This window comes from Dunckerocampus dactyliophorus, chromosome 15 (genome assembly GCF_027744805.1).
Source record: "Dunckerocampus dactyliophorus isolate RoL2022-P2 chromosome 15, RoL_Ddac_1.1, whole genome shotgun sequence".
NCBI classification, from domain to species: domain Eukaryota; kingdom Metazoa; phylum Chordata; class Actinopteri; order Syngnathiformes; family Syngnathidae; genus Dunckerocampus; species Dunckerocampus dactyliophorus.
Window position 1 is genome coordinate 19,888,783 of NC_072833.1, and position 25,973 is coordinate 19,914,755.

General features: G+C 41.0%; 1 protein-coding gene and 1 long non-coding RNA gene across 2 annotated transcripts; one reads left to right on the forward strand and one right to left on the reverse strand.

Moving 5' to 3' along the window:
• Positions 1–684: 684 nt before the first annotated feature.
• ppp1r14bb (protein phosphatase 1, regulatory (inhibitor) subunit 14Bb) lies at positions 685–25,660 on the reverse strand. The gene is made up of 4 exons (XM_054753205.1): positions 25,105–25,660; positions 4,548–4,631; positions 2,757–2,789; positions 685–2,679 (listed from the first exon to the last, which is right to left on the reverse strand). Exons 1-4 carry the CDS (start codon positions 25,303–25,305, stop codon positions 2,611–2,613), a joined length of 387 nt encoding a protein of 128 aa, XP_054609180.1. The 5' UTR covers positions 25,306–25,660; the 3' UTR covers positions 685–2,610.
• Positions 4,402–5,748, forward strand: LOC129168211 (uncharacterized). Its single transcript, XR_008566231.1, has 3 exons — positions 4,402–4,859; positions 4,947–4,996; positions 5,207–5,748. It is a non-coding gene; the product is annotated as an uncharacterized LOC129168211 (long non-coding RNA).
• Positions 25,661–25,973: the final 313 nt, after the last annotated feature.

Below are 25,973 nucleotides of genomic sequence, written 5' to 3' on the forward strand. Positions count from 1 at the left end.
AGAGCACTTCTGGTGAGATTTGCCAATGGCGAATGCATTGCTCAGATTGCCGTAGCCAATCACATGCGTCGTTTCCGCTGTACCCGGAAGTCAGCATGTATACAACAATCAAAACATTTACAAACGGTACCTTTTTCATTGTAAGATTTTGTTTGTATGACAAAAAACGTATTATGTATATAAAATACTATATCTATAAGTAAAACGCCATTTGAAAAGGTGAACACCTGGTACGTTAAATTGTTTTCACAAAAAAAGTATAACTAGCAATTTCTTTTTATGACTATTGTGGTATTCTCAAGAAACAATGTAATTCCTTTCACTCACATTATTATGTAGCGAGCACATGTTTAATCCATGTTCAACACAACAGTCTACTTCTTATACACTCCATCATGGTTTCCTATATCTAGTACATCACTGTAGTATGTACATACTGCCACCAAGTGTCCAAACTAAGACACTACAACTGTTTAAATACTGTTTTCACTATTTTGAGATATTTTGTGCTTGCTAACTGCTATGTATTCTTCATAGTTCATATCGATTAATATACTGTATGTGTAGGTGACATACACTGCCAATATAAGTACATAGGCTTGCTAATTACTTACCAATAATCACTTTTTACACTCACCCACCCACTCAAGTTAAGGTTCTTTTCGGAAAGTGACAAAGACAAAATTTCACTTTTCCCACGTTTTTATTAAAGTTGCATAAAAGTGTAACAAAATTGGGCAAAAACAATATTTGTTGTTGATATTGCTACATTTGTTTGTTGGTTTGATTCAATCCTGCAGGTTTAGCTCTTGTATTTAGCTTCAATGACAAGAATCAGTGTAGAGATTTTTTGCAATTCTTTTCCCCAACAATAAAAAAAAAAAAAAACACAGACTTCTTAATAACAGTCTAGGTACATTCCAAACCTGGATTTAGAAAGAAAAATCCACCATTTCTGATGGTGATTGCAATAGCCTGGTCATGCCGTACAACCTCCCTGCAAACAGGCAAATACAATCCCACCCAAAAAAATACATCTGAATGGATTTTTGATTCTCTACGTGTAAATAAATCCAAGGCCTGGCCTTAAACAAGTTTCATGATCGCTTTAAAAACACACCAGTATTCAAATGGTAAATGTCAAGAACATTGTTTATCTAAACAGGATCACTGTATCAAGGCCTAAGTATTAAACACTCACTTCTAAAAAAAGACTCAGAATCTCATTTGCCTAAAAAAAAACAAAAACAAAACAAACTCCTCCACGTGCCATAGTTCCGCTGGGTAACGCACTTTATAGTTGTTACCTGTTTTTGTTTAAAAAAAAAAAAAGGAGAATGTCTCACGTTTATTTGGTTTGTGGAACATAAATAATACCTAAGGCAACATCTGTTTCTTTAAAAACGAGGAACAAAACATGTAAAGAGGAGAGCGAAGACAAGGGACACAGTGGTGTGTGTTTTTGTGTGTGTGTGTGTGTGTGTGTATGACAGACGGCGGAGCTCTGCTGTCACCGCAGGTGTTGGCGATTGGTCACAGGAATCACAGCAAATGTTCTCCTATTGGCCACCTATCAGTACCCAACCAGATTGGCTCAGGATTAGAGACAGATGGCTCATTCTTGGACATGACTGACAGCTGCAGCTATGAACACACACGCATATACACTTACACACACACACACACACACACAGATGAGTGTGTGTGTGTGCACGTGTGTAGGAGACAGCTGTGTTTGTTCATGTGTTTCCCCATTTAACTCGAGTTCAAATTTGAGCCAGCCCTCCCTTAGTCCCTCCCGCTGATGACGTCATGAAGCGTCCACGTGGCCCTGGTGACATTTTCCCCGCTCATGTGACCACGATGAGCTGAGCACAGAAGAATGACGTGGGTTGAAAATGGTCAGAAAGGGAGGATAGCAGCATTTGCAGCAAGGGTAAAGGATAAAGAGTGGAAATAATAATAGTAATCATCATGAAAACAACAAGGCAGCTTAGTTGTGGGACTGTCAGAACGAGTGACATTTAAAAACAGGAACCAGTCCTTTACTAAAAAAAAAACTACTTTCTCATACAGAACAGCAGAAAAGACCTCCCCCACTCCCCCAAAAAAGAAATGAACATGTGCAGGCCTCCATTATGGACCACAGTGCACATTATAGGAGACAAAAACACACCTTAAGAAATCTTTTTTTAATCTTTTGCCTCCACAAATCACATTTTCCTCTGCGGACGCCGGTCTAAAAATACACCACGTGTTATTGTTAGTGGTCAGAGCCTCCAAAGTCTTTAAATGCACCACTGTTGCAAACGAGTAGGGGTGACCGAAAGGAGGCATAGGTGTTCTACAGTAAATATCACCCCCCAGCTCCAGAGGCAGAAGATAAATTAGATGCTTGTTTTACTAAAAGCCCCCGACTGGTGCTTTAAGCTGATTGCCTGCTTTGTCTTCATCCTAGTTTCCCATGTGTAGATGGAAGGAAGGAGCAGAGTTTTGGTGAAAATATCCAATCATGTTAGAATAAAGTAACAAAGAAGAGGGGAGAGGCTGGGTTGAGAGGAAGACGGGGATGAAGGGAGGCGGGTGAAGAGGAGGGAGGGACGGACGTCATCATTTCTTCTGAGGCGTGGAGAGCTTCTGCATCCCTCGGATCTTGTCCAGGAGCTCTGAGATGAAGTCCTGGAGCAGGAGAAGGACACGCATGAATGAATGCACGCGCCAGTGGAAACGGTTCAAAGGCGTCAGAGTTGTCTTACCTCAGTGGGTTTAAAGCAGTCCACCAGTAAGTCCTGGAAGACCAGAAGAGATCATTTGTATCTTGAGGTGCACTTTAAAGATCTTAACCACAGGTGTCCAAACGTTTTCCACCAAGGGCCGCATACAGAAAATCAAAGGATGAGGGGGCAAATGTGATATTTTGCATGTTTTAAACCAAAGTATGGCGCTATTCTCAGAAATGATAGACAGTACCGTATAGTTAAAGAAAAAACAGGCTGCATCTCAGGTTTGATTTATCGATGGCAAAGCGTATTGTTAGTATGAACTTTTCCTGACATTCCGCTTTTTCAATTGTTTTTCCATGTTTGATGTTTTTTTTTAAAAAATGTACAAATATTTCAAATTTCTTCTCGTGAATATTTTTCTCTCATAATATTATGACTTCATTCCCACAGTATTTTGACTAAATCCCATAGTCCATCCATCCATTTTCTATACCGCTTCTCCTCGTTAGGATTGCGGGGGTATGCTGGAGCCTATTCCAGCTGACTTCGGGCGACAGGCGGGGTACACCCTGGACTGGTCGCCAGACAATCCCATAGTATTTTGACTTAATTCTTGTAAAAGAACTTTTTCCCCCAATTGCAACTTTAAAACTTTTTTCTTCAATATTTCAACTTGATGCTTCTAAAATGGCATTTTTTTTCTCCTAATATTTGAATTTTATTCTCAGACAATTACTTTTTTCTCATACGATAACAGTTATTTCTCTTAATATGATGACTTTATTCTCCTAATATTTACACCAGGGCCACATACTGAAAAATGAAAAGATGCAAGGGCCACTTTGATATTTTGTTATCATATACACACATAAGAAGTTTTATATATATTTTTTAAAACTGCATCTCAGCTGTGATAAAGGTGGAAAGCATATTATAAGTATGAACTTTGGTCTGATCTTTTAAAATGTTCCAATTATTTAAACTTTCTTCTTCACTAACAGTGGTAAATTGTCTTTTTGTAATAGTTTGACATTTTTCCTGAAATATTTTGACTTTATTCCCGTAATTTATAACTTTTTCCCCAACCTAATTTTCCAAGAATTACAACTTTATTTTGATTTCTTTGCTTCTCATAATATTAGGACGTTTTTTAATGTAATATTTCAAATCTATGCTACTAGAATGGCATTATTTTTCCTCATATTACGAGTTTACTTTTGTAAAATTGTGACTTTTTTCTCTTTTTTTCTTCATATTTTGACTGTATTCTCGTAATCTTTCTCATAATTCTGACTTCATTCCCAGAATATTTTGACTTTATTCTAATAACATAACTTTTTTTTGTTTTGTTTGTTCTTCATAACAAACTCTTTACTATTTTAACTTAATGCTGCTAAAATTACACTTTTCCCTCATGACGTTATTCTCATAAAATTACAACTTTTTTGTGTTAGATTACAACTTTTTCTCTTAATATTTTAACTTATTTTTGTCAAATTACTGTTGATTTTCCCCCCCGTTTTTTTTTTTTTTTTAAGTTTTCTTGTGAAATCATATTTGTAGAATGTGCCTCAGGCCAATAATAAAAGTGCTAATGGACCCCGGGCCGCACTTTGGACACCCCTGATTTAGACAGATTTATCCTTATTAAATTACTAAACTTTTATCCAATTTTTGCTGGGTTTTTTTGTTTTTTTTTTAGTTTTCTTGTTTAATTGTATTTTTAGAATGTGCCGAGGGCCAATCAACAGCTGCAGGGCTGCAAATGGTCCCTGGGCTGCACTTTGGACACTACTGGTCTAAAAATTCCAGATGGTGTCCTACCTTGACCCTGGCGGCCCGCTCCACATCACTGGGCATGTCCAGCAGTTCATCCACATCTATCTCCAGTTCCGGGATGGCCTCCTCCTGGGAAAGACAGAAGAAAAGAACACTGAGCAAGCCTTGAATAAACACTGGATAGCGCTAGGAACCTCTTTCAGGCAGAAATAACTCATCAACTCAGTCAATTGTGGTCTTTTAGTCCCCCTTTCCTCCTTCCAGTGAGCTACCTGACCGCTAGAGGGCGAAGTGTTTCCATGAGGAGCGAGGATGGTCAAACGGGGTGAAGAAGCTGACATTTGGAGCTCTACGGAGGTAGAAACATTTATTTAAAAAATATATATTTTACTTTGATTCCACAAGAATAATAATTACCAATTATTTATTGATTTATTGATTCAGATTTATTGATTCTGAGGGAAAACATCCAGTAGCTGACATGGATTTTACAGGTATGTATTAGGGACATAAAATAAGATACTGTAAAAAAATAAAACCTAGGTGAAAAATGTATTTAAAAAAAGTACAGAGACTACATTTACACAATATCCAGTTGGATGTGTGTGTGAGTGTGTGGCAGGGGGCTGGCAACAAACACTGAAAACGTGTTTCCCTCCCCTTTCCATGCTCAACGGCTGCCCTATATTCGTATGCCTCTCCAGGAATCTCACTCTCGGCCCAAGTTGCCCACACCAGCTGTCTCCGCACCTGCCCAGTGCCACCACCACACACACACACACACACACACCGACCAGCTCCATGTGTGTCATATCAACCAAATCCTCATTTTTTATGTGGAAACTCTTCACCACCAGTCACACACAGTATCTGTTACACACGTGGAGATTAAAAAGCCCCGGCTGCAGTGTGTGTATGTGTGTTTGTGTAAATGCAGGGTGGCTAATATGGATTACATTCTGAGCCTGTGCGTGTGCACGTGTGCGCGTGTGTGCACATGTGTGATATGCACACAACAAGAGCATTTATAAAGTAGCAGCAAAGTATTAGGAGACATTTTCACAGCCAGACAGGCTGGTATCAGCATGTGGCCACCATGTGCTACTAGAAAACAATAAAAATGATGTCCGGAGAACAAAAAGATGAAAGACTCAAATCATTTTTATGGGCATCGTGCAAGAAATCGGAAACTACAGATGGAATACACACACATGTACCACATACGTGTAGTGGATTGTTCTTTTCTTTTGTCCAACATGCACCAGTTGTGCTTCTTTAAAACCAGCAACTTGAAATCGATTTGAGAGTTGGCGTGAAATCAAAGCAAGGGGGGGTTGGGCACCGGGGGAAGGAAGGAAGGAGCTTAGAGAGCGTATCGAGAAGAAGGGGGGTGGGTTTGGAAAAGTCCGGAAGACAGGCTTTGGAGGAGCAACACAAAGAAAAGCAGGATTCCCAAAACAATTCTCCAGGCTGACTAAGTCTGGTTTCTCTGCACTGCCTGGTCTTGAAGTAGCTGCGAGGTATTTGCACACACTGCATTTTTTTTCCTCCCTCCCAAACAAAGACAAAGTGCAGTGTGCTGCCCACATAGTGATAAGAATCACTATCAAGTGGTGAACAAAGTGCGGCCCGTGGGCCTGTTGTGGCTTGTAGCTTGTTTTTCATTGGCTGAAAAATAATTACATACAGTGGAGTGCAAAAGTGTTTGCCCCCTTCTAGATTTCTTATTTGTTTGCATGTTTGTCACATGTTAATGTTTCAGATCATCAAAAAAAATTAAATATTAGTCAATGACAACACAAAAATGACCCCAAGAGCGCAGTGACGACTCATCGAAGAGGTCATAAAAGACCCCACAATAACATCCAAAGAACTGCAGGCCTCACTTGCCTCAGTTAAGGTCAGTGTTCATGACTCCACCATAAGAAAGACACATAAGAAGGCCTGCACGGCAGAGTTCCAAGAGAAAAACCACTGTTGAACAAAAAGAACATTACGGCTCGTCTCAATTTTGCCAGAAAGCATCTTGATGATCTCCAAGACCTTTGGGAAAATACTGTGGCCTGACGAGACAACAAAAGTTGAACTTTTTGGAAGGTGTGTGTCCCATTACATCTGGTGTAAAAGTAACGCCACTGTCGATCAAAAGGGGGGGGCAATCACTTTTCGTGCCATGTAGGTTTGGATTTTTTTTTCTCCCTTAATAATAAAAAGCTTCATGTAAAAACTGCATTTTGTGTTCAGTTGTGTTGTCCACCACACCAAGCCTTACACCAATAAAGACATTCTAACCGTTGCTGCACACATTGTCGTCGGATGCGCATATATTTTTGATCGCAAATTCAGTTAGCATGGATGGATGCGCCACACAGTGCTACCCAAACAACTCTGAACATCAGTCTTTTCACTGACATCTCACTCGAACCAATACAAAGCCGTTTCCATCTGTGCTGTGCTGTGCTGTGCTGTGCTGTGCTGTGGGACAAAAGGCAATTACTGGACCTTCTGTGTGCACAAATCTACCAGCCCCTCTACAACATACGTAGCTCAGGCTAATTACATCCAATCGGAATGATTACTGATGCATAGAGCCTTAATTTTGGGGGATTGACCGGTCCTTACATATGAAACCAATCTTACCCACCGATCTTGCCTACCTCCGCAAAGGTCTGAAAGTCAGCCACTGTCCTTTTCCTCTGCCAGACCGACAGCTAGCAATCAAGCTGAGGCGAAAGCTAAAGCTAGCCGGAGCAAAGAGCCAGGCAGCGTACTGAGCAGAGATACTATGAGGAAAATGATGGAGTTCCTGGCTTTGGACGACCAGCCATTTTCGATCGCTTTGCACCGTATTTTTTGGTGAGAGGCTCAAATCGGGTTTGCAGTGTAAGTGCAAGTTTTGTTCAACATGCATCCAACTTACATTGGAATACATCACATAATACAGTTCCCAGTTCCACATGTCCAAAAGGAGTCCATCCGTTTCACATCAATTGCAATACTTTTGTTCACTTCCTGTTTTCCGTATGTGCTCTTAAAAGTGATATTAAATATTCATTCATCCCTTTCATTTATCATTTATATGTATTTATATGCATGTTTTCTGCGTGTCAAACTATAACTGTAAAACTATAAAAACGTGTTGTGTTAACACTTTTGTCTTTCTGGAACGGATTTAAATTGGATTTATATTATTCCATATGGGAAAAATTGATTTGGTGACCGTCCGCTTCGGTTACAGTCTGACTTTGGAACGAATTAATGACGCTACCCAAGATTCCGCTGCATTCTAATAATAGCGTTTAAAAAAAATAAACCCTTTCCTTTGAAAATCAAAAGTTGTATTTAAAGGGACATCCCCATCAGCAGTGGACTACACCAACAGTAACTTACCCCCACCCCCCTACAAATTGGTCCCGTTAGTCCACTTCTGTTCGGAGATTCACTGTCGCCTGTGCATTCATGTGTATGTGATGAAAACGCTCGCGGTAATGCCACTCGAGAGCGTCTTCATCACACACACATGAATGCAATGAACATTTCACTGTTGCCGTACTACACTGCTGATGGGGATGTCATACAACTTCATGTCAAAAAATCCGAACTTATCTATTATTGAAACTTTTCAAGGACCCGCGGGAACCCTGAAAACATAAAAACGGCCACAATGCATCCTTTGATTCTTCAGTACGCGGTCCTCAGTGGAAATGTACACAGACATTAAAAACGATGCACAAGAGATCCAAAAGGGCAACACATTTGAATAGCAAATAGACCAGCCCTTTTGGAGATCAGCTTACTTCCTGCTTGGAGGATCATAACAAGCCTGACAGCTCAGTGATAAATCGTCCCCAAAGACCTTATTTCATAATAAACAAGGATGAATGTGTTGTATTTTAAGCCCTGCACTTATTTTCAGTATGTTCATCTAATTATGTTCTCTTTAATATAAAACAAATACCTTATTATTAATGAAAGTGAGCTATACGACTGGACTTCAAATGTCATTACACCGCAAACATGGAAGCAGACGTGCTGTCTGTGTGCACAGTTGAAGCAGAATGAGATGTGACAGCATGAGAGCAGTTTTACGTGTGTGTCTGTGTGTGTGTGTGTGTTGTGAGGACTAGGGAGGCCCAAGTAGGATTTCTCTCTGTGTGTAGTAGTAGTAGCAGCTGCAGGCTTGCACAGATCAAATGCCAGATATGGCTGAAAAAACAGAAGCTACACTCGTAACGTAAAACACACACAAGTACGCACACAAAGTGGGTCAGCGCTAATGTATTACAGGCCCATTACGCTCCGTGGCCCACGAAGCAAGTCAGGATTTTTCCGCCAACTGTTTGATTTAGTTGGAAAAACCCGATCATGAGTTGGCAGGATTTAGCCCAGCTCCTAATGAGCCTGGAATGACATTAACTTCCAACATGGCTCAAATTAGAATGTTAAACAGTAAATCCCCACTATTCACGGGGGTAACATTCCGAGACCATCGACGAATAGTGAAAAACTGCAAATAATGGCAACACCCGAACAATGCCTATTTTTTACACTAAATCCTGCATTAAGGCACCGGTGTCCACTAGGCTCCTCCCCCTCCAAACCCTCCTCCTGTCCAACTTTCTTGCTGGAACACACTGATAAGATCCAGCACCGCAACTCCTCCTTGTCTCTCTTTACAAGCCATTGTTTGCAAGCGAAGGAAGCTAACAAGCTAAATGCACAGAAGCACAATCCAGGATGACTGGATGACACACTTAAAGGCATTTTAAATGATAAAAGACAGCATATAGGGACTCACCACTAATGAAAGATGATTGAACAGATGGAATCAGAGTCACCGTATCGGTGTTCCTCCAATGCCGCATCTACATAGTCCACACTGGTTGCCTGAAACCACTATATGCTAACAGGTGCTGGTGTCCTTATACTTTGTACTGCGTTGACATGATAACATGTAATACTTACAGTACTTTGCTGTATTTTGGTCCTTTTAAGCATTACTGTAACTTCCTTCCTGGGAACATTGATTTGACATAGCAACATAGAAACAAACGCTACATCTAGCATTAGCTTTTCCATACTCACAAACAAAAACACAGCAGCAATGGCGGCAGCTCCAATATGTAGCGTTACCTTTCGGTAGTGGCCTGAGGCTTTGTGTGTGTGGCGAAGCTAGTCGCTAGCCGGCTAGTAGCAAGCTGGTGTGGTGTGGTGAGGCGTCACTACGCCAGAAAAGTAATTCTTCGACATTAGCGCCTCCGATAACAATGTCGCTGCAGTAGTCGGGAGTTTTTTTTCCAGAAGGCTTTACAGGCGGAATAGTTGCGCCCCATTACATTCAATCTTATCTGTCTCTTTTTAGCTTTTTTATATCTTTAGAACGCACAGAAAGCAGAAGGACGTGTGTTCATGTCTCACATAATTATTTTGGATGAAAATTCCAAAAGAAGTGCAGTTTTCCCTTAAGTTGAACTAACTCGCTGCAAGTTTTGAAGCGGGATTGTAACAAAGTTGAAGCTAACGCTGCCGCGGACACACACGGTGCAGCCATTTCACACTGATGTTACATCACGCATGTATGCTGCCTCATTAGCATGAGCATGCTGTTATCTTATGCGTTATTATCGTGTATTATAATTATATATAACTATAATTACAAATTAAATAATTACTACCGACTTAAGTAATGAGATGGCTTTTCTGCAAGAACAGAGAAAAGAAAAAGCATAAATGGGCGTTTTACCCTCATGTTGACAAACCCAGTCTGAGGAGGTGGAGCTTAAGTTGTACTGCGTTTAAAGCACACTACAGCTCCATCCAGCAAATATGCTGATGACAGTATCTTATGCGAAATCTTATGGGAAATTCCCACTAGCCATGAGTCACATGCCAGAGCGCAAAAAGACATGTCTTGTGTGTGTAAAGATGTCTAAGTAGGTCACGTAGGCCACCGACAAGGACTGCACTACATGTTTTCCAGCGATAACCAACTACACTTTACACTGATTCACTTGAGGTGTGTGTGAAATGTGTCTGTGTGTGAGGACAAATGCAACCACCCGCCAAAACAGGTCGAGCGGGTTTAAAATTGGTGACGTAAGGCAGTCTTCAGTGGTGAGCAAGAGTAAAAATAGACTTCAGGATGGCTGCTGGCCTGCTCTTCTTCATCAACAACAATGTTTGTTTGAGAGACGTGGGCGGAGAGGGATGGGTGCACTGATGGAGGGAGGGGTGGTGGAGGACACTCCAGACAGAGGAAGTGATGGCGGGAGGCCGACGGAAAACAGGAAGAGGTAGGAAAAGTAGGCCGCGTGGCGTGAAACAATTCCCCTCTTACTTCGCATGGGAGTACTGTCGTCCTGCTTTGTGGTGGCTGTGACTAGGCAGGATGTCCCACGTGACATGGCCAAAGCAGAGGTTGCCTTCTTTTAAAACTAATGATGATGCAAATCCACAATATGAACCTAACAAGTGGACCCTAGGGGTACCCACGATATTTGAACTAACATCAACACTAAAACACAAAAGGGAACACATTTTGTGTCCAAATGTTTTCCACGGATGGCCGCATACAGAAATATTGGATGCAGCGTCCGGGGCGGTGCATTTTGTGCATTTAAGAACCAATCCAGTGTAGGTCAGGGTAGTGGAACCTCGGTTAGCACACGTGTTTTAATGCCGCAAATTTACACCACAATTTTGCCTCGTTTTTCTTACATTTTTGTCATGTTCAATACACAGCGTGAGTCCAAATGTGTTCTTAATGTATTATTATCACAAGACATCCTTGTTAGCAGCTTGCTAATACGTGTTAAGAGGAACCTGAAGTTTTTATTGTTTTACTTTTATGGTTTTACATGCACAAAATAATTCTAAATGCATATAAATGACAAATTAAAGGGATAAATGAACATTTAAGGTTACTTTTACCTTCACTGAACACGTGATGACGTGATGACAAGGATATGATGTGGCAACGAGATCAACACGGACACTATATTTGTATTTTCTTATCTTTCTTATCTTATCTCATCAAAGTGCTGGCAATCGCAACTTTCTTCGGTTCCGTTTTGAGTTACAGTATATTGCAGACGTGATCAAATGAAAAGCAGAAACACTATAAACACAAAAGTGTCCATGTTGATCTCGCTGTTGATCTCATGTCTTCAGTGAACTGTTAATGTATCCCTTCCATTCATCATGTATTTGTATTTCTATGCATTTTCTGGATGTAGGACTAATGATGCTAACCGAGGCTCCACTGTATACGCTAAGTGTGCTGTAATATCCTTCCATAAAAAAGCTAGCACGGTCATGCTACTCCTCAAAAAGAAGCAACATTTCATAAAGCATACGTTATCCTGGTCTTACAGCTGTGCAGCACCAGCAAAGTCGAAAAGGCAAAACTTGTATGCTGACATGCAGACTACATCCTAGAGTTGTGTTAAAAGCAAATTAGTGTAATATCTAATAAATAATAATCATGTATTTATTTTATTTTTACAATATGCCAAACTGTGGGCCGAAAATGGTCCCAGGGCCTCACAAATGTTGCCGCAAACACGAAATTCTAGGAAGATTGAAACATGTGGCCTGGTGGCATCAACAGCATCAGCACGTAGCGAATTGTAAGATGTCCGGAATACATACGTACATGCAGCAATACTTCAAATGTATTCTTTTTTTTTTCCAAAAGTTTCTAAAGTGTTAGAACTTGCATATCAACTTAAATGGTGAACCTGGAAAAAAGTACAACTTTGACTGAGTGCAAATACAGTATATGTAAACAAGACTTCCGCTTTTATTTGAATGGAGGTTCAAATGTCAAACAATCAGCGTTCGGAGAGATAAAGAGTCTGTTAGGGGTTATCGGGATCCATTGTGTCCATCAATGCCTGCCGCTTCCCATCTTCTCTCCTTATCAGCTGCTCTCTTACAACAACAAGCATCAGTTTTGGCCTTTGTACGTTTTTAGTGGGATTGGGGGTATTTTCCTCTGCAGTCTAGAGTGAGGGGTTAAAACAGCTCACCGTCTTGTCATCTGGTTTTGAATGATGTGTACATTACACTTAACATTTTCACTTCGTCCTTCGCCAATGGTTCCTCTGCTCGTCTGAAAGTCGAAAGCGTCCAAAATATAGTCGTATCTCTTTTGAGTCTTAAGCTATTCTGAAATCGCCTCGTGCCTTTATGTTCTAAAAATTCAACCAAAACAACACAAAGCCCTCATTCAGTCCACTCTGCCAGAGCCTCGCAGCTATTATCAGCGTAGATAAAACGCAAACAGTCCTGTCATGTCACGTAATAGGAACCAGATCCTCCAGAATGAAATGTTAGCGTCTCATGCAGGGCTGCAGAAAAACGTCAAACCGCACGGGCTAGCTTCTCACAGCAAGCCAGGAAACATTCATCGCTATATTCAGGGACGTACAGTCGATCTGTCACACTACTAGGGTGCATACAGCAAAGATTCCACATAATTGCTCACTCACTAGCACCACAGTTGGCTCAAAGTACCAATGTCACCCAAGCTTGACCCTCCAAAAGATGCCCAGAGTCATAGCTGCACCCTGTAACGGTTGAATGATTCCCACATCGGCTTGTTGGGCCTGCCCCAGCGGTTTACTAGGTTGCTTTTTTTTTAGTTGTTTAATTTTGGTGTGTGTGTTTTGACTGAGCATTTCCCCTCAGGGTCACATCCACCAGGGACATGTCTAGCACACCATGCTGTCCAACCAGCTGGCGCCGAAAAACAGCCAATTTGTTGCTAGTAAGACTAATATAATGTAGATAAACCAAAAAACACTGCTGCTGCTGCTGCATATTGCCGTGAATCAAAGCTGTCCTACCTTTTCCCACTGAGGGCCGCATACAAAAAAATTGAAGGATGCACGGGGCCACTTTAGATGCTAAAACCAATCCACTGTATATAAATATATGCTAAACTATCTGAACAAAACATCTGATTAAAAATTCAACACATTTATCATGTGCACAGAGCAATGAAATCAGTTAAGTCTGGTAATGAAAAAAATGCCAATGCACATCAGAACAAATTAAAAGACAACTTAAGAGACAGTTACAGCTTAGCTGGTGCAAAAAAATAATAGTGCAAAGTATTACAGGTTGTATTGCACAGGGTAAACATTCAAGTGTTAGCAGGGTTGGTGGTTGGTGGTTCAATCTCTAGAGCAGTCATTCTCAACTGTTTTCAGTGGGTCGCGGAGTGTTTGCCAAAAAAAAAAAATAGTGTATGAACACACGTCACGCCGGTGCTATACGCTTGCTACGCCACCACAAGGTGCACGTCACGTTTATAGACGACTTGGTCAAGCTTGAACGGAAGGGGAAGGACATTGAGTGTGGACTTTATGTCGTCCGACACTGCAAGATAGCTACATCTACATATTAAGATAGACCACGTCGTGTTGCGTGGGGGAGTTCATAATAAAGACTACCAGGTAGAGTATGACAGTACTGTTTGATGCCCAATTCGATGTATTGGCTGAGGCAGAGGGGTGATCTACAGAAGAAATGGTCCTCCTATTATTATGAGTGTTGCATCAGGGCAACTGGACTCACTTGATTTTTAACTTCTTGTTTCACATCCGTGTCCATGGTCCATGTGCAAATGCTCTGATTCACGGAAAACCTTCACATACTTATTTTCAAATCATTTATGAATTTGTGGATAAAAATGTAATGTTGCTGAAGTGATCATAACACTTGCACACCGTGTTATTATGCACTACCTTAAAATTCAAACTGCACTATTTTAATTAAAAGGGACTGTTTGCAACTGGCTCAAAATGACAGCAAAAGCTCCTGCGCACGTGTGTCTTACCTGGGACGCAGCTTACTCGCTCATAGCAGGAAGAGGGTGGGATATAATGCTTGCAACACCTTCAAAACTTAGCGCCCCCGAGACAGCCATGTCATTTTTTATTTTTTTGAATGAGATATTTAAGAACTTTACGTTAAAAAATGTGGGTGGTGGCTTGTCATTGAAGGGTGATGGTGGGTCGTGCAGCCAAACCGGTTGAGAACCACTGCTCTAGATTATGTACGTCCTTTATTCAAGTCTAATGGCCTTTTTTTAGTCTTGTTGTTCTGGTTGCGATGCTCCTGTAGCATCTGCCCGATAGAAGAAGTGTGACCAGTGTGTGTTGTGGATGTGTGCGGTCTCTGACGATGATCAGTGCCCTCTTTGTGGCATGGCTGTCATAAATGTGATGTATAGTGAAGGCAACTCCACAGATGTGCTGTGCACTTTTTATGAGCTTTGGGGTAAAGATGATTAAAAATAGTTTCATATCTAATAATACTAGTATATCTCATTAATAATGAAGGAATTGTATTTTTACAATATGCAGACAGCTAATAAAAAAAAACAGCTGCGCACCAAAAATGGCCCACTTTGTTTTGTACATCCCTATAATTGAAGTCTTTCACTGATGTTTGTGATCATGCAGGTGACTCTACAAGTGAAAAGATCACAATTCTCACCAGCCACGGATTAAAATAAGAATGCACAGAAACAAGGCTTAGAGCAGATTAGCATTATGTCACACCAGACGGGCACACGCTAAGCATAGGGCATCAAATTCGTGGAATCCATTCAGTCATTTGCTCTGTTGATGGTTCAATGACTGCGTACGTGCAGCCTTAACCTGCTGTACAAAGTGTTGTCTTCTAACTAGGGCTGTCAAATGATTAACATTTCTAATCAGATTAATCACAGTTTACAAATTTGCCACAATTTGCAACACAGAAGCGTGTTGTGTGTCGTGGAGCTCTTGACGGCTATAATGTGTGATGATGAGACCAAGCTGGGTGTCAATAAAGTGTCGTCCCTCCTTCACGTTAAGCTTTCGCAACGTCAGCAGTTATCTAAAACTTCGGTTACACTTGAACAAATTTTAGTAGTTCCTGTTACTCACTGACGTCCAGTGGTCTTGTGACCACCTGATAATGATGTTCAAAGTTCCGATGCCCATGAATGGGCTTCGCTCGAGTGTGCTTCATCGAGAATGAGGAAGTCTTTTTGCGACTGTTGAGGACGCAGATGTGTTTGTGATTTGGAGATATCTATACGGTGTTGGAACTAAGCACTGCTGTTGATATAACGTCGGAATAAAGCGTGTCAGACTCTGTGCACATCTGTGGGGACGCTTCACTTGCCCCCACCTGCCGTCATAACAAAGAGGCGTGGCTTGCCGTGATGCGCATGTGTTAATTGCGCAACAAGTTTGAATGTAATTAATGCAATAAATTACTTACTGCTGTTAACGCCTCATTGTTGACAGCCCTACTTCTACTTCAGTCGACCAGTACATTTACGTGAAATGAAACACCTTAATTAGATCATGTTTGACTTTTTAAGGATGGGATAAACATACCTAGATGAGGTGACTGGAAACCAGTTTCCTCTTGCATGTATACACTACCATTGATCGATCATTGGAGCCGACGTTCTGCGCACACACCAGTCTCCTCGATTCACAAAGGAGGCAGGCAGTACTTTCAACATGTCATCTGCATCTCGTGCTACCCATTTGTGGGGTGAAAAGAAGATTGCCTTTTGATTTCAGCAACTGAAAGAACTTGACGTGTCGGACAAAACGACCAGCTGCCAAGATGCCATACGTTGATGTGATGGAATAGGTCAGCTGGAAAAAACTTACATTCACCACTGACCTAGCGTTTTTATGGATCTTTAAAGGGAATCGGAACTTTAGGAGCTTTAGGAACTTTCAAAGATCCGTTCAAAAGACTGGCTTGTTGTATTTCTTACTGTTTTAGAAGTACAGTCATCCCGCGTTTATCGCGGTTAGCTGGACCCAGACCCAACCGCGAAGTATGATTCAATATTAATAAATAGAATATTTTCATAGTTATGGCATAGAACACCTGTTTACGATCGTCTAAATATGGTTTTTAACACCCATATAGTCACCTTTACATTTGTATTGCTAAATATTGTAGATATAATTAGAGAAAACAAGGCAGATGACTCACACGTTAGCAGTTCCTTGTTGTTTTTTTCTGGGCGGTGTACTTCCTGTGGTGGCTATTGTCTCATGGATGTATTGTAATGGTGACTTTAAATGGCTTTACATTCGATTTAGCCAATATATTGGACATAATAAAAATAATAATAACATAAGTCACTCCTTTTTAGTCTCCCCCAGAAGTCTGTCTATAAACTTCAACTGGTCCAGAACTCTGCTTCCCGGATTTTAACCAAAACTGCCTCATTTCATCACATCACCCGCATCCTACAGCAACTTCACTCGCTCCCGGTCAAGCAGAGAATAGACTACGAACTCCTCCTACGTACCTTCAAGGCTATACACAACCTCAGCCAACCGTACCTGACTGACCTCCTCCACATTGCCACTCAATTTCGCTGTGGCCTGTGCCCGCCTAAGCACCAAACTCTGGAACTCATTACCATCTGACGTCCGAAATATTGACTCACTCACCATCTTCAAATGCAGGCTCAAAACTCATCTGCTCAAGACTGCATAATCGCTTTGACTTGTTCATGTTGTTTTTATCCGTTGTTGTTTGGTCTGTTTTATGTGCAGTGTCTGTGTTTTTTTTAGAAATATTAAATATTATTATTATAAGCGTAAATAAGCCATTTGAGATGTAAATAAAACTGGCTTATGGGTTACAGTAGCCTGTGTTATTATTATTGTGCCTGTTATGAGATATTTTAAACCTGCAATTAAATGCCTGTTCCGGCAATTACGGCTGGTGCTTGTCTCACCAAACAATTACTGACACCTAGTGGCCAATGTAGAATACAACATTCACAATTAGATTGCTTCTTCTGCCCTGTATTTGTGTTTTACTTCATTTAGTTAGTTCATTTAGCCATTTATGTGCTTGAAAATGCTTAATATAGGCCAAGTATAAGTCCAATTTGCTTAAATGTGCATTTTTTTTTACTATTAATAGACCATATTAACAAATACAAATATTATGATTAGAATTTCATCTGGTTTTTGGTTTCATTGTGAACATTCCATAAGGTGGTTCCATATCCTCCCGCTTTGACAGTGAGATCCCTATTTTGAATTTTCCCTCACCTAAAAAACTTTGTGGCACAACAAAAACAGAAAACTTTCATGCAAATCAAATTTACTGCAAAATTTTCAACACAAGAAAATTTTTAAAGGACAACAAATATATACAGAATAATAAATAAGAATAAAATGTATACAAAACAATATAAATAAACATGGAATAAAAATTATGGCATGATAAAAATGTGAATGCAAAACTGAACTACCCTACCTGGTGTGTGTACACCTGATATACTTTACAAACAGGATATCAAATCCACATCAGAACAATGAACAGGAAAAGTGTATCCCAACGCTCAGTTTGTGTTCTTTTCCAATCGCTAATATCTCCTCTTCCCTAATACAGCTGTAAATGTGGTCACAGTCCAGTCCTGTACTTTATCTCCTCCTGATACAGCAACAAAAAAGTCTTCGGTCCAGCCGGGCTGAACTCACTAATACTGTATGCCCTCCTATAAATTAGCTACGCATATATGAAGGGAGACGTCTCATCGGTCACTTAAAAGAGCTATTCAAAAGCCACGACTGGTTTGTGAACAACACATCTCTGGTATAGCCAATGATCCAAGCACTGTAGAAATAGTGCATGTAAACAGGGACTTCACATGCTCATGTGAAAATGGAAGACACCGATGTATTTGCGGAGTCCCACTAAATTAATGCATGTAAATGTGAAAGGTGACTGGCATAATCTCTTGTTTACTCACTTTTGTGCTCCATGCGGATCAATAACAGTCTGTCTAATCTGTTAATGTTGTGAGGCACCTCCGGTAGATCATTATACAATGAACCACAAAAATCTCCTATAATTTAGTTAAGTGCTGAGTTGAGAAGATTTCTGCTATTTTTACCTATAATTGCAACTTTAAAGGCTTCAATACAGCGTGTTATTAATGATGGTGACAGCCGGAACCCTGAAATACAGTCAGCAGCTCACATGACGTTGTCACACAGCCATGAAGGGCAATTAGATTGTCTGCAAGCGGCAGCGTGGAGTATCTCCGTAGTATACCTTTCAGTGGTTTTGCAGAAACCATTTTCTCCTTAATCCCTCACCCTTAGCTGACAGGCTGGCCCCCGTGACACGGCACAAAACGACTAGCTCGTCAAGTCAAGCCAGTACTGAAACACAACACTGGAAAGAGTGAGGTCATCGCTGCGTGCAGCAATAACCCGACTTGACCTGAGACGAAAATCATGCAATACATTGTGGGGTCTTCTTTGTATTATTTCACATGTTTATGGTGAATTTTGAAGTTTGATGGTGCCATATATTAAAAGTTGGGAGGAAAATAGCCCTTACTTTACATTTACAAAAGATTAAACATTTTCCACAGAAAAATTCAAGGATGGGGGTATGATACAATCTGTTCACTTAAAATGCTGTAAACCAAGCCAATGTAAGTCAATACAGTATTTGTATTGTGTAACGTATTTGTATCACAAAACCTCCCTGTTGGCAGCCTGGTAGCTTGCGCTAAACTGGAAACCGGAACTGGTTTCAGCGGTTGGCTTTGTAGTTGTTTGATAACTACTATAACACAGTTACGCCACAAGTCTCTGCTTTTCTTATTGATTACGGCTGCACAATGAGCCAAAAGAGTTGCAAGTGCCAGCACGTTGATAAAGAAGACACTTTTGAATTCAAGAAATCTCATAGCAAAACACAAAGGTGGTATCAATCTCTGCTTGTCCCTCACTTCTGCCTCATAGCCATCGTTGCCAACACTAACCAAGGTTCCACTGTGTTTATACAGTAAATGACTACAGACTTTGGGTGAATGAAATGGGGTTTCTGTGTAAAGAGGCCTGTGTAAAAAGAACGAATGGGCGGATTTCCCCACAAATTAAAACATTTTTTGTGTTAAGTAATCGGCAAATGCTGAATCGTGACTCTGCAGGGACCACTGTGGTTACAATCAGGCTTTTGTAAAATTCCACATTGAATTGAGAACGTCTCCAAAGTCCAATTCAATTCCATGAATTTGAAATGAGGTTGCAAACAGGAAGTGGAATTGAAATTGAAATTAGAATTTAAGGAAGTAGAATTGAAATTCCATGAAATTCCAATCGAATTGTGGTGTGTTCCTTAGAAATATTACTACTATGAGCCTCCTGTACACATTATATGTTAAATTAATTACAACAAATGCTTTTCATCTTCTGTTAAACATTTAATCTGATTTGTTATCGCTTTCAAATGATGGAAAATGGTGGAAAAATACTTCATTTCCCAGAATGCTTTACTTAATCCAAGAATCCAAGCCATTTTGGGACATTTAACTTGTGACAATTAGACGCAACGATGTTATCCTATAAATTAAGAACTGTTATAAGTCATTATTGTAGTTACACCACAATTTCAAATGAAAAGACGAATTTACAAAATTACAATTTAGAAAAACTGGAAGGAATTTTAGTTTAATTTTAGTGTTTGTAAAGTGCTTTTAATATTTAAGACAAACCCTTTAAACGTGACAAATTCTTTCTGTTACTTGACGAGAAAGTATTTTTAAATTATTAAATATTTTAAATATTAAATTTAATTCCACTCCCGTTGCCAATACAATTAAATTGAAATCACAAATTACAATGACTTATTTCTTCCCTGAGTGTGTGCGGCGCGTCATGAGGGGGAAAGTGCTGTGTTCGTGTTGTTTATGCATCTAGTTAGTGTTTAACTTCATCCACTTCCTGTGACAAAATGCCTAAACATTCTGCTTAATGACTCACATCCCTTGTACTCTTTCTACAACCATGCCTTTCCTCCTGCATTTTTTCTCTCTCTCTCTTTAGTCACCTCCACTCCTTGTGACTCCCCCCTTTTTTTACACAATTTAGAAAAACACATGCTGACTCACCTCGCACTCAAACTGGATGTGTGTGCACTGCATGGGGCCACATGTAACCTATTAACATAAATGTGTGTGTGTGTGTGTGTGTGTGTGTGTGTGTGGGGTGGGGGGGTTGCATGTAGAGACACACTGGGGGTCTTTCAGTCCCGGCGAGTAACAACCACTCTTTGTAGCGAAGCCTGAGTCAATCACTGTTTTCTATGTTTAAGCAACCACTGCATGTTGTGTGTGCGTGCAACGGTGTGGTTTTTTGTGCGCACAGGCCCAACTATGAAATTACTCTTTCCTTGACACCATGTCTAACCGCAAAACATTTGTAACAGCATAATTAAGATGCTTTTTCTCAGCTAATCATGCTAATTATTATCATGATTGTAGGCTGCATTGGTAAACGAGGCAGACACTACTGAAACTAGGGATCCTTCTTCGATCAGGGTTTTATGCTGCAGATTCCAATACCGAGTGAAATCGGCCGATACGGATCACATGGATTAATTATACATTTTAAAATTTATTTATGATGAGTGCTATTGGCCAGGGGTGCCATATAAGGTGAAAAAGTCCATAGCTATATATGATAGCTACAGTATATATGAAAAAAGGAACCATAAATTACCTTATTTTAGGCAAAAACATATTTCACTTTTTCGAAAGAACATATATCACTCGTGAAACCTGCAGAGGATGAGATGACTTCTTTAAGGAGACTTTGGATGTGAGTTTGAGTACATTGGTGGAGCCCTAGCTGGACTTCCGGTGGCACATACAGTCATGGAAAAAATGATTAGACCACCTTTGTTTCTTCAGTTTCTTGTTCATTTTAATGCCGGATACAACTAAACTTACCTTTGTTTGGACAAATATAGCAATGATAACAAAAGGGATTTTGTTTATCATCAAGAACACCATGGAAGTTGCTAGATATCAGTTCTTAAATTAAGCTCATACGAGCTATATTTGTTATCATCATTATATTTGTCCAAACAAATGTACCTTTAGTTCCACCAGGCATTACAATGGATCAATAAACTAAAGAAACAAGGGTGGTCTATTCATTTTTTCCGTGACTGTTGGTGGGCTCCAAGTGAGAGAGCAGTCGGTACAGCCGGTGTCTTCCACCGTTGAGAAAGGCTGGTCATCCGGTGAATTCAGTTACGGTATTTTCCAGGTTATTTGCTTAGCCCTCTGGCTGTCACGCACATACGGGCGAGTGTTGTCCACATGGCTGCGTTAGCTGCCGTTTGACTGATTGACTTGAAAACTCAACATACTTTGTCAAGTCTTTTCTACAAATGCCGTAATAAAGCTTTTTAATATGTTACAGCCGCGAGGTATTTTTCACGGCATGTGTTGGCAGGTAAGTTACAAAATTGTTTTTGCCTATATTAGTCAAACAGTATTGAAAGACAAGTAAGATATAGTATTCTGGTCACTCGGGGTCAGTAATGTTACGTTGATGAGACCTAAGATTACATTACCTTAACACTGCATAGAGTCAGCCTTGGCATGTCCAACATCACAAGAGTGGAAAAAGCTCTCCACCCTTTCCGTGCGGAAGTGGTACATTTTTGTCTTCTTACTTTGTCCTTCTTACCCACTCCGTTTGAAAGACTTTCTTCAGTATAGAACAAATAAATTGGAGGCTAATTATTTGCTACACGCTATGAGCGACGGCGGTCTCTTATTTCTTTGCAGTGATCCCGTAGCCTGCGCATCAGTGTTGTACAATGTGGGTGTAAAGAAAGAATAGTAGGACTGTAAAAGTGCCTATATGGGTGTTATTTCATGTCTACAGGGCTCTTATAATGGTAAAAAACAAAACCATATTTATAAAGGTTTTCTAAGCTGTAGCTCCGAAAATATTCAGTTTATTAAGATTGAATCCTACTTCATGGAAATTCACTTATCGGGATCAGGTCTGGAACCAATTAACCGTGATAAACAAAGGGCGACTGTAGTCTATTTTTATACAAAGTTAAGAGTTGTCTGTAAAAATAATCTACTTACTTCTGCCCCCAAGGGATTCTCCATCTAATCGAGACAAGACAATAATATGATGGGAGTTAATGTTTGCATTCTGACAAAGTTATACTTATTTTTGTCAATTCACATGTCTTGGATTTCTAATGAAACAGCTGAAGATGCTTGTTGTCTTAGCATTGATTTACTTCATTTTATAAAATACTTGATTTAATAAGATGTTGTGTTTTGGAGTCTATTGTGATTATACTTGTATGAATACATTAAATTAGCATGTAGCATGAGGTCACTCATCTTGCTTTGGTTAGCAAGACTACAGTATATGAACTGACTGGTAAGCAATAGTGCACGGGCTCTTTAATGCATCCCTCCTGCAAAAGCCATGTTTTTGTCCCGTGCGAGAGACTTCCCCCGTTGACTGCATTCCTGCTCACCAATTGTGCCTTGCTTCCCACTTGTAACCCCATCTGTGTGTGTGTGCGCGTGTATAGCTGTGTGTATGAACGTAGTATCCTGGAGTTCATGGATTGGTCGGCCCACTCGCTCCCTGTGTTGATGTGAACCGAGTAGCTCCTCGGAGGATGGTCTTTGAACACAACTTAGACTTTGTTGCTAACAAACAAGCTGGTTACTAAGGAAACCATGCCAAAGCTAAAGATCTTTTTATTAATAAAAACAGTCACTTTTACTTAAACATTAAAATACCTTAATGACTCATTAAAATCATAAAAGAATAATGACAATGGAGGCGAGGGCTTTTCAAGGATGCCACGCTTTGCTGCCATGGTGCCAGTTTCCTCGCTGTTCGGACTGGTGGAGCAGGTGGCTGGATGAACGTCCGACATGCTCGCAGGCTGGAAAACCAGGGCGACTGGTGGAGTTCTTCAAAACGATTATATGAGTGAGGAATCTTACAAATCCCCTTCCGAGTCGACTCAAAAAGTCTTTTTTATATCAATAGTAGAAATGGCCTCAGTCAGACCCTAATAAAGACACACGTGGCGAACAAAAGAAGGGGAAAGATGAGCGTTCCAGCTCTTTTGTCGAAGATTACGAGGTGGGGGGCGGGGGTTCTCATCATATCCGCTCTGAGCTGAAGCGGCTTCTCTGGTTGTATTGTTGGCAGCACGTGCATCACATTTCCCCCGTCTCAATGTGCCCAAAGTGTCCGCACCATTGAGGCTACTTGCAGCCTTGTAGAGGGGTCGGGTTATGAAAAGAAGCTGCACAAGCAGGGAATGTTGAACGACTCCATGAGGACTGAGGATTTCTACTGGACTCAATTGCTCTGTTAGGAAGCAGTTACCAATCAATCAAGGAGAGGCTGTGCTGGACCCGCTTAGTTCCCCTTGAATCAACAATTTGGGGAAAGCCCTTTTGTTACAATGCACAAAGAAAGGCATACTTCAATGAGTCTTTCATCCTTCGTGATGAACTAGAATGGGGATGGTAATCCTAAAACCTTGTAGATGTGCAAAAATCCCCACACACACATTCCAAATTCTTGCTGAAAGTATTCCCATGAGAGTGGAAGCTGCTAAAGCTGCAAAAGGAGGACCTAGTCCACATTTTCCTTCATCTTCTATTACGTTCCATATTGTGTACTTTCCTGCCTGCACAGGTCTCAGCGGCACATCCATTATTGGCAGACAATCAAAGCACATTGATCCCAAAATCCTCTCTGGGCCACTTAATCACCTTTAAGTGGTGTGTAGAGTTCCCAATACTTCACAGGAGGATATTCCACACTGATGTAAACGAGGAGCACATCCTATATGAAAACCATGTGCGCCTCCCAAACCACCACTGCTTCACAAGGAATACTCCCAACCTGCTAAGTCACTAAGAATAGCATGTGGGTCAATGGAAGCTCAGCAGCGTTCACATGAGCTTCCCTGCTTACCACGTAAAGTTGATGACACCGGCGTGGGTTTGATTTGTAAAAGGAAAACCATTACTACTGGGGGCATGACAAACAGGATGTGTCCCTAGACCTCCCACTGTACATACTGTGCATAGTCAGCAGTTTTGTCTCATTTCCTGTCCCCCTAGTAGGCCTTGTGATTGACAACACTGATTAAATTGTTGGTTTTCACGGCAACACCCGGAAGCTCAATGCCCTCGAGGGCCAACTACTGGCCTGGCATGTGTATTACAGCGCAAGTAGCCATTTTTGCATGTGTAAGCGTTAAAGCCGTTGATGTGTAAACTGGGCCCTCATTCAACTGTCCATGTAATGGGTGTCTATCTAAATGCTATTACTGTGTCTGAAACTTGCATTAGGCTAAAGATGCTGTGAACCGATGACGGCATTTCCACACATAGCCAGTGCTAGATGGATATTGCACAGGTGTGCTTTAAAGCTCTCTCAGCCAATCAGCTTGCAGAACGGTCTGCCTGTCAAGAAGATTTTGCCTATAAAAGCTGCACGAGCTATGAATAGCCTACCTGCAACCTGTAGTTTTGGACAGAGCTGCCACACTGATACGCGAACATGTGTAATTGCCATTCATTATTCTACAAGACTGCATTAGTACAAGCCTGACACCATGGAGGCGATAGGCAAAAAAGCAGTGAATATTCAAGGCATGGATGCACTTAATAAGCGCGGCTCTATCACTTAGCAGGGCCGCCTGATCGATAGCTTTGATCGGATGGGGTATTTTACAGTACCTCGCAGTCGTAGAGGTCCGTTAGCTGGTCGATGATCCACTCCTCCAGGTTGAGTCTCTTCCTCAGTTCCTTGCGGTCGTATTTGACGGTGACGCGTCCCTGCTTGCGAACCGGGGTCTCGGGCTCCTCCGTGGTGCCGGCCGGCGTCTGGAAATACACCCGGGGCTGAGGGCTTGTCTCCGGGCTTGTGACGGCCGCCATGATCGTTCGGTTCGGCGGACGAGTAGATCGGGGTTGGGGGTGGGGGGAAGCTACGCTCGATTGTTCGCTTTGCAGCGATGGAGGAGATCGGAAAGAAAAATCCTGGTAAAGGAAGAAGAGCCGCTTTTGTTGTCCGAGCAGCTCGCCTCCACTTGGACCGGCAGATTCGCTCTCAAGTAAAATGTGTAACCGGCTTATTGGGCTATTTGCAGCATGCAAACTCTGCTTACATAAAAAGGAAGGCAGTCAACTCTTCTTTTATTCAGTACAAAGACAACGTCCTGTTTCTCTCTTTTCTCTTTCTCTGTGCATGGAAGAGAGAGCATCTGACGTAGCAGAGGAGGGAGAGAGAGAGAACGAGAGAGAGCGAGAAATACAAACGTTGACTTTTTTGTCTCCTCCCTCCTAAAAAGTCAGTCCACGCCCACTTGTAAGCAGCGTGGACTCCCCTTTCTGTCTTCCACGCAAACATGTAAATGTTCAAACGTATGATAAAGTTTCCCAAGCGCTCTGAACATTATTTATTTATACATTATATGAACTGTCGTGTGTAGGTTACTAGCGTGATTACATCGATCTTTTTCAGCTTCCTATGTGTTTATTTTCACTAATGGTTCATATCGTTAGATTGTTATATTTATATATTGTTTACAAGCTCAGGGAGTAAG

Coding starts and splice junctions, on each gene's coding strand:
- ppp1r14bb (XM_054753205.1), bottom strand. CDS start 25,305: ATGGCGGCCGTCACAAGCCCGGAGACAAGCCCTCAGCCCCGGGTGTAT. Junction 2,790..4,547: donor AGCGGGCCGCCAGGGTCAAG/GTAGGACACCAT, acceptor CTGGTCTTCCAG/GACTTACTGGTGGACTGCTT. Junction 2,680..2,756: donor ACTGCTTTAAACCCACTGAG/GTAAGACAACTC, acceptor CTCCTGCTCCAG/GACTTCATCTCAGAGCTCCT.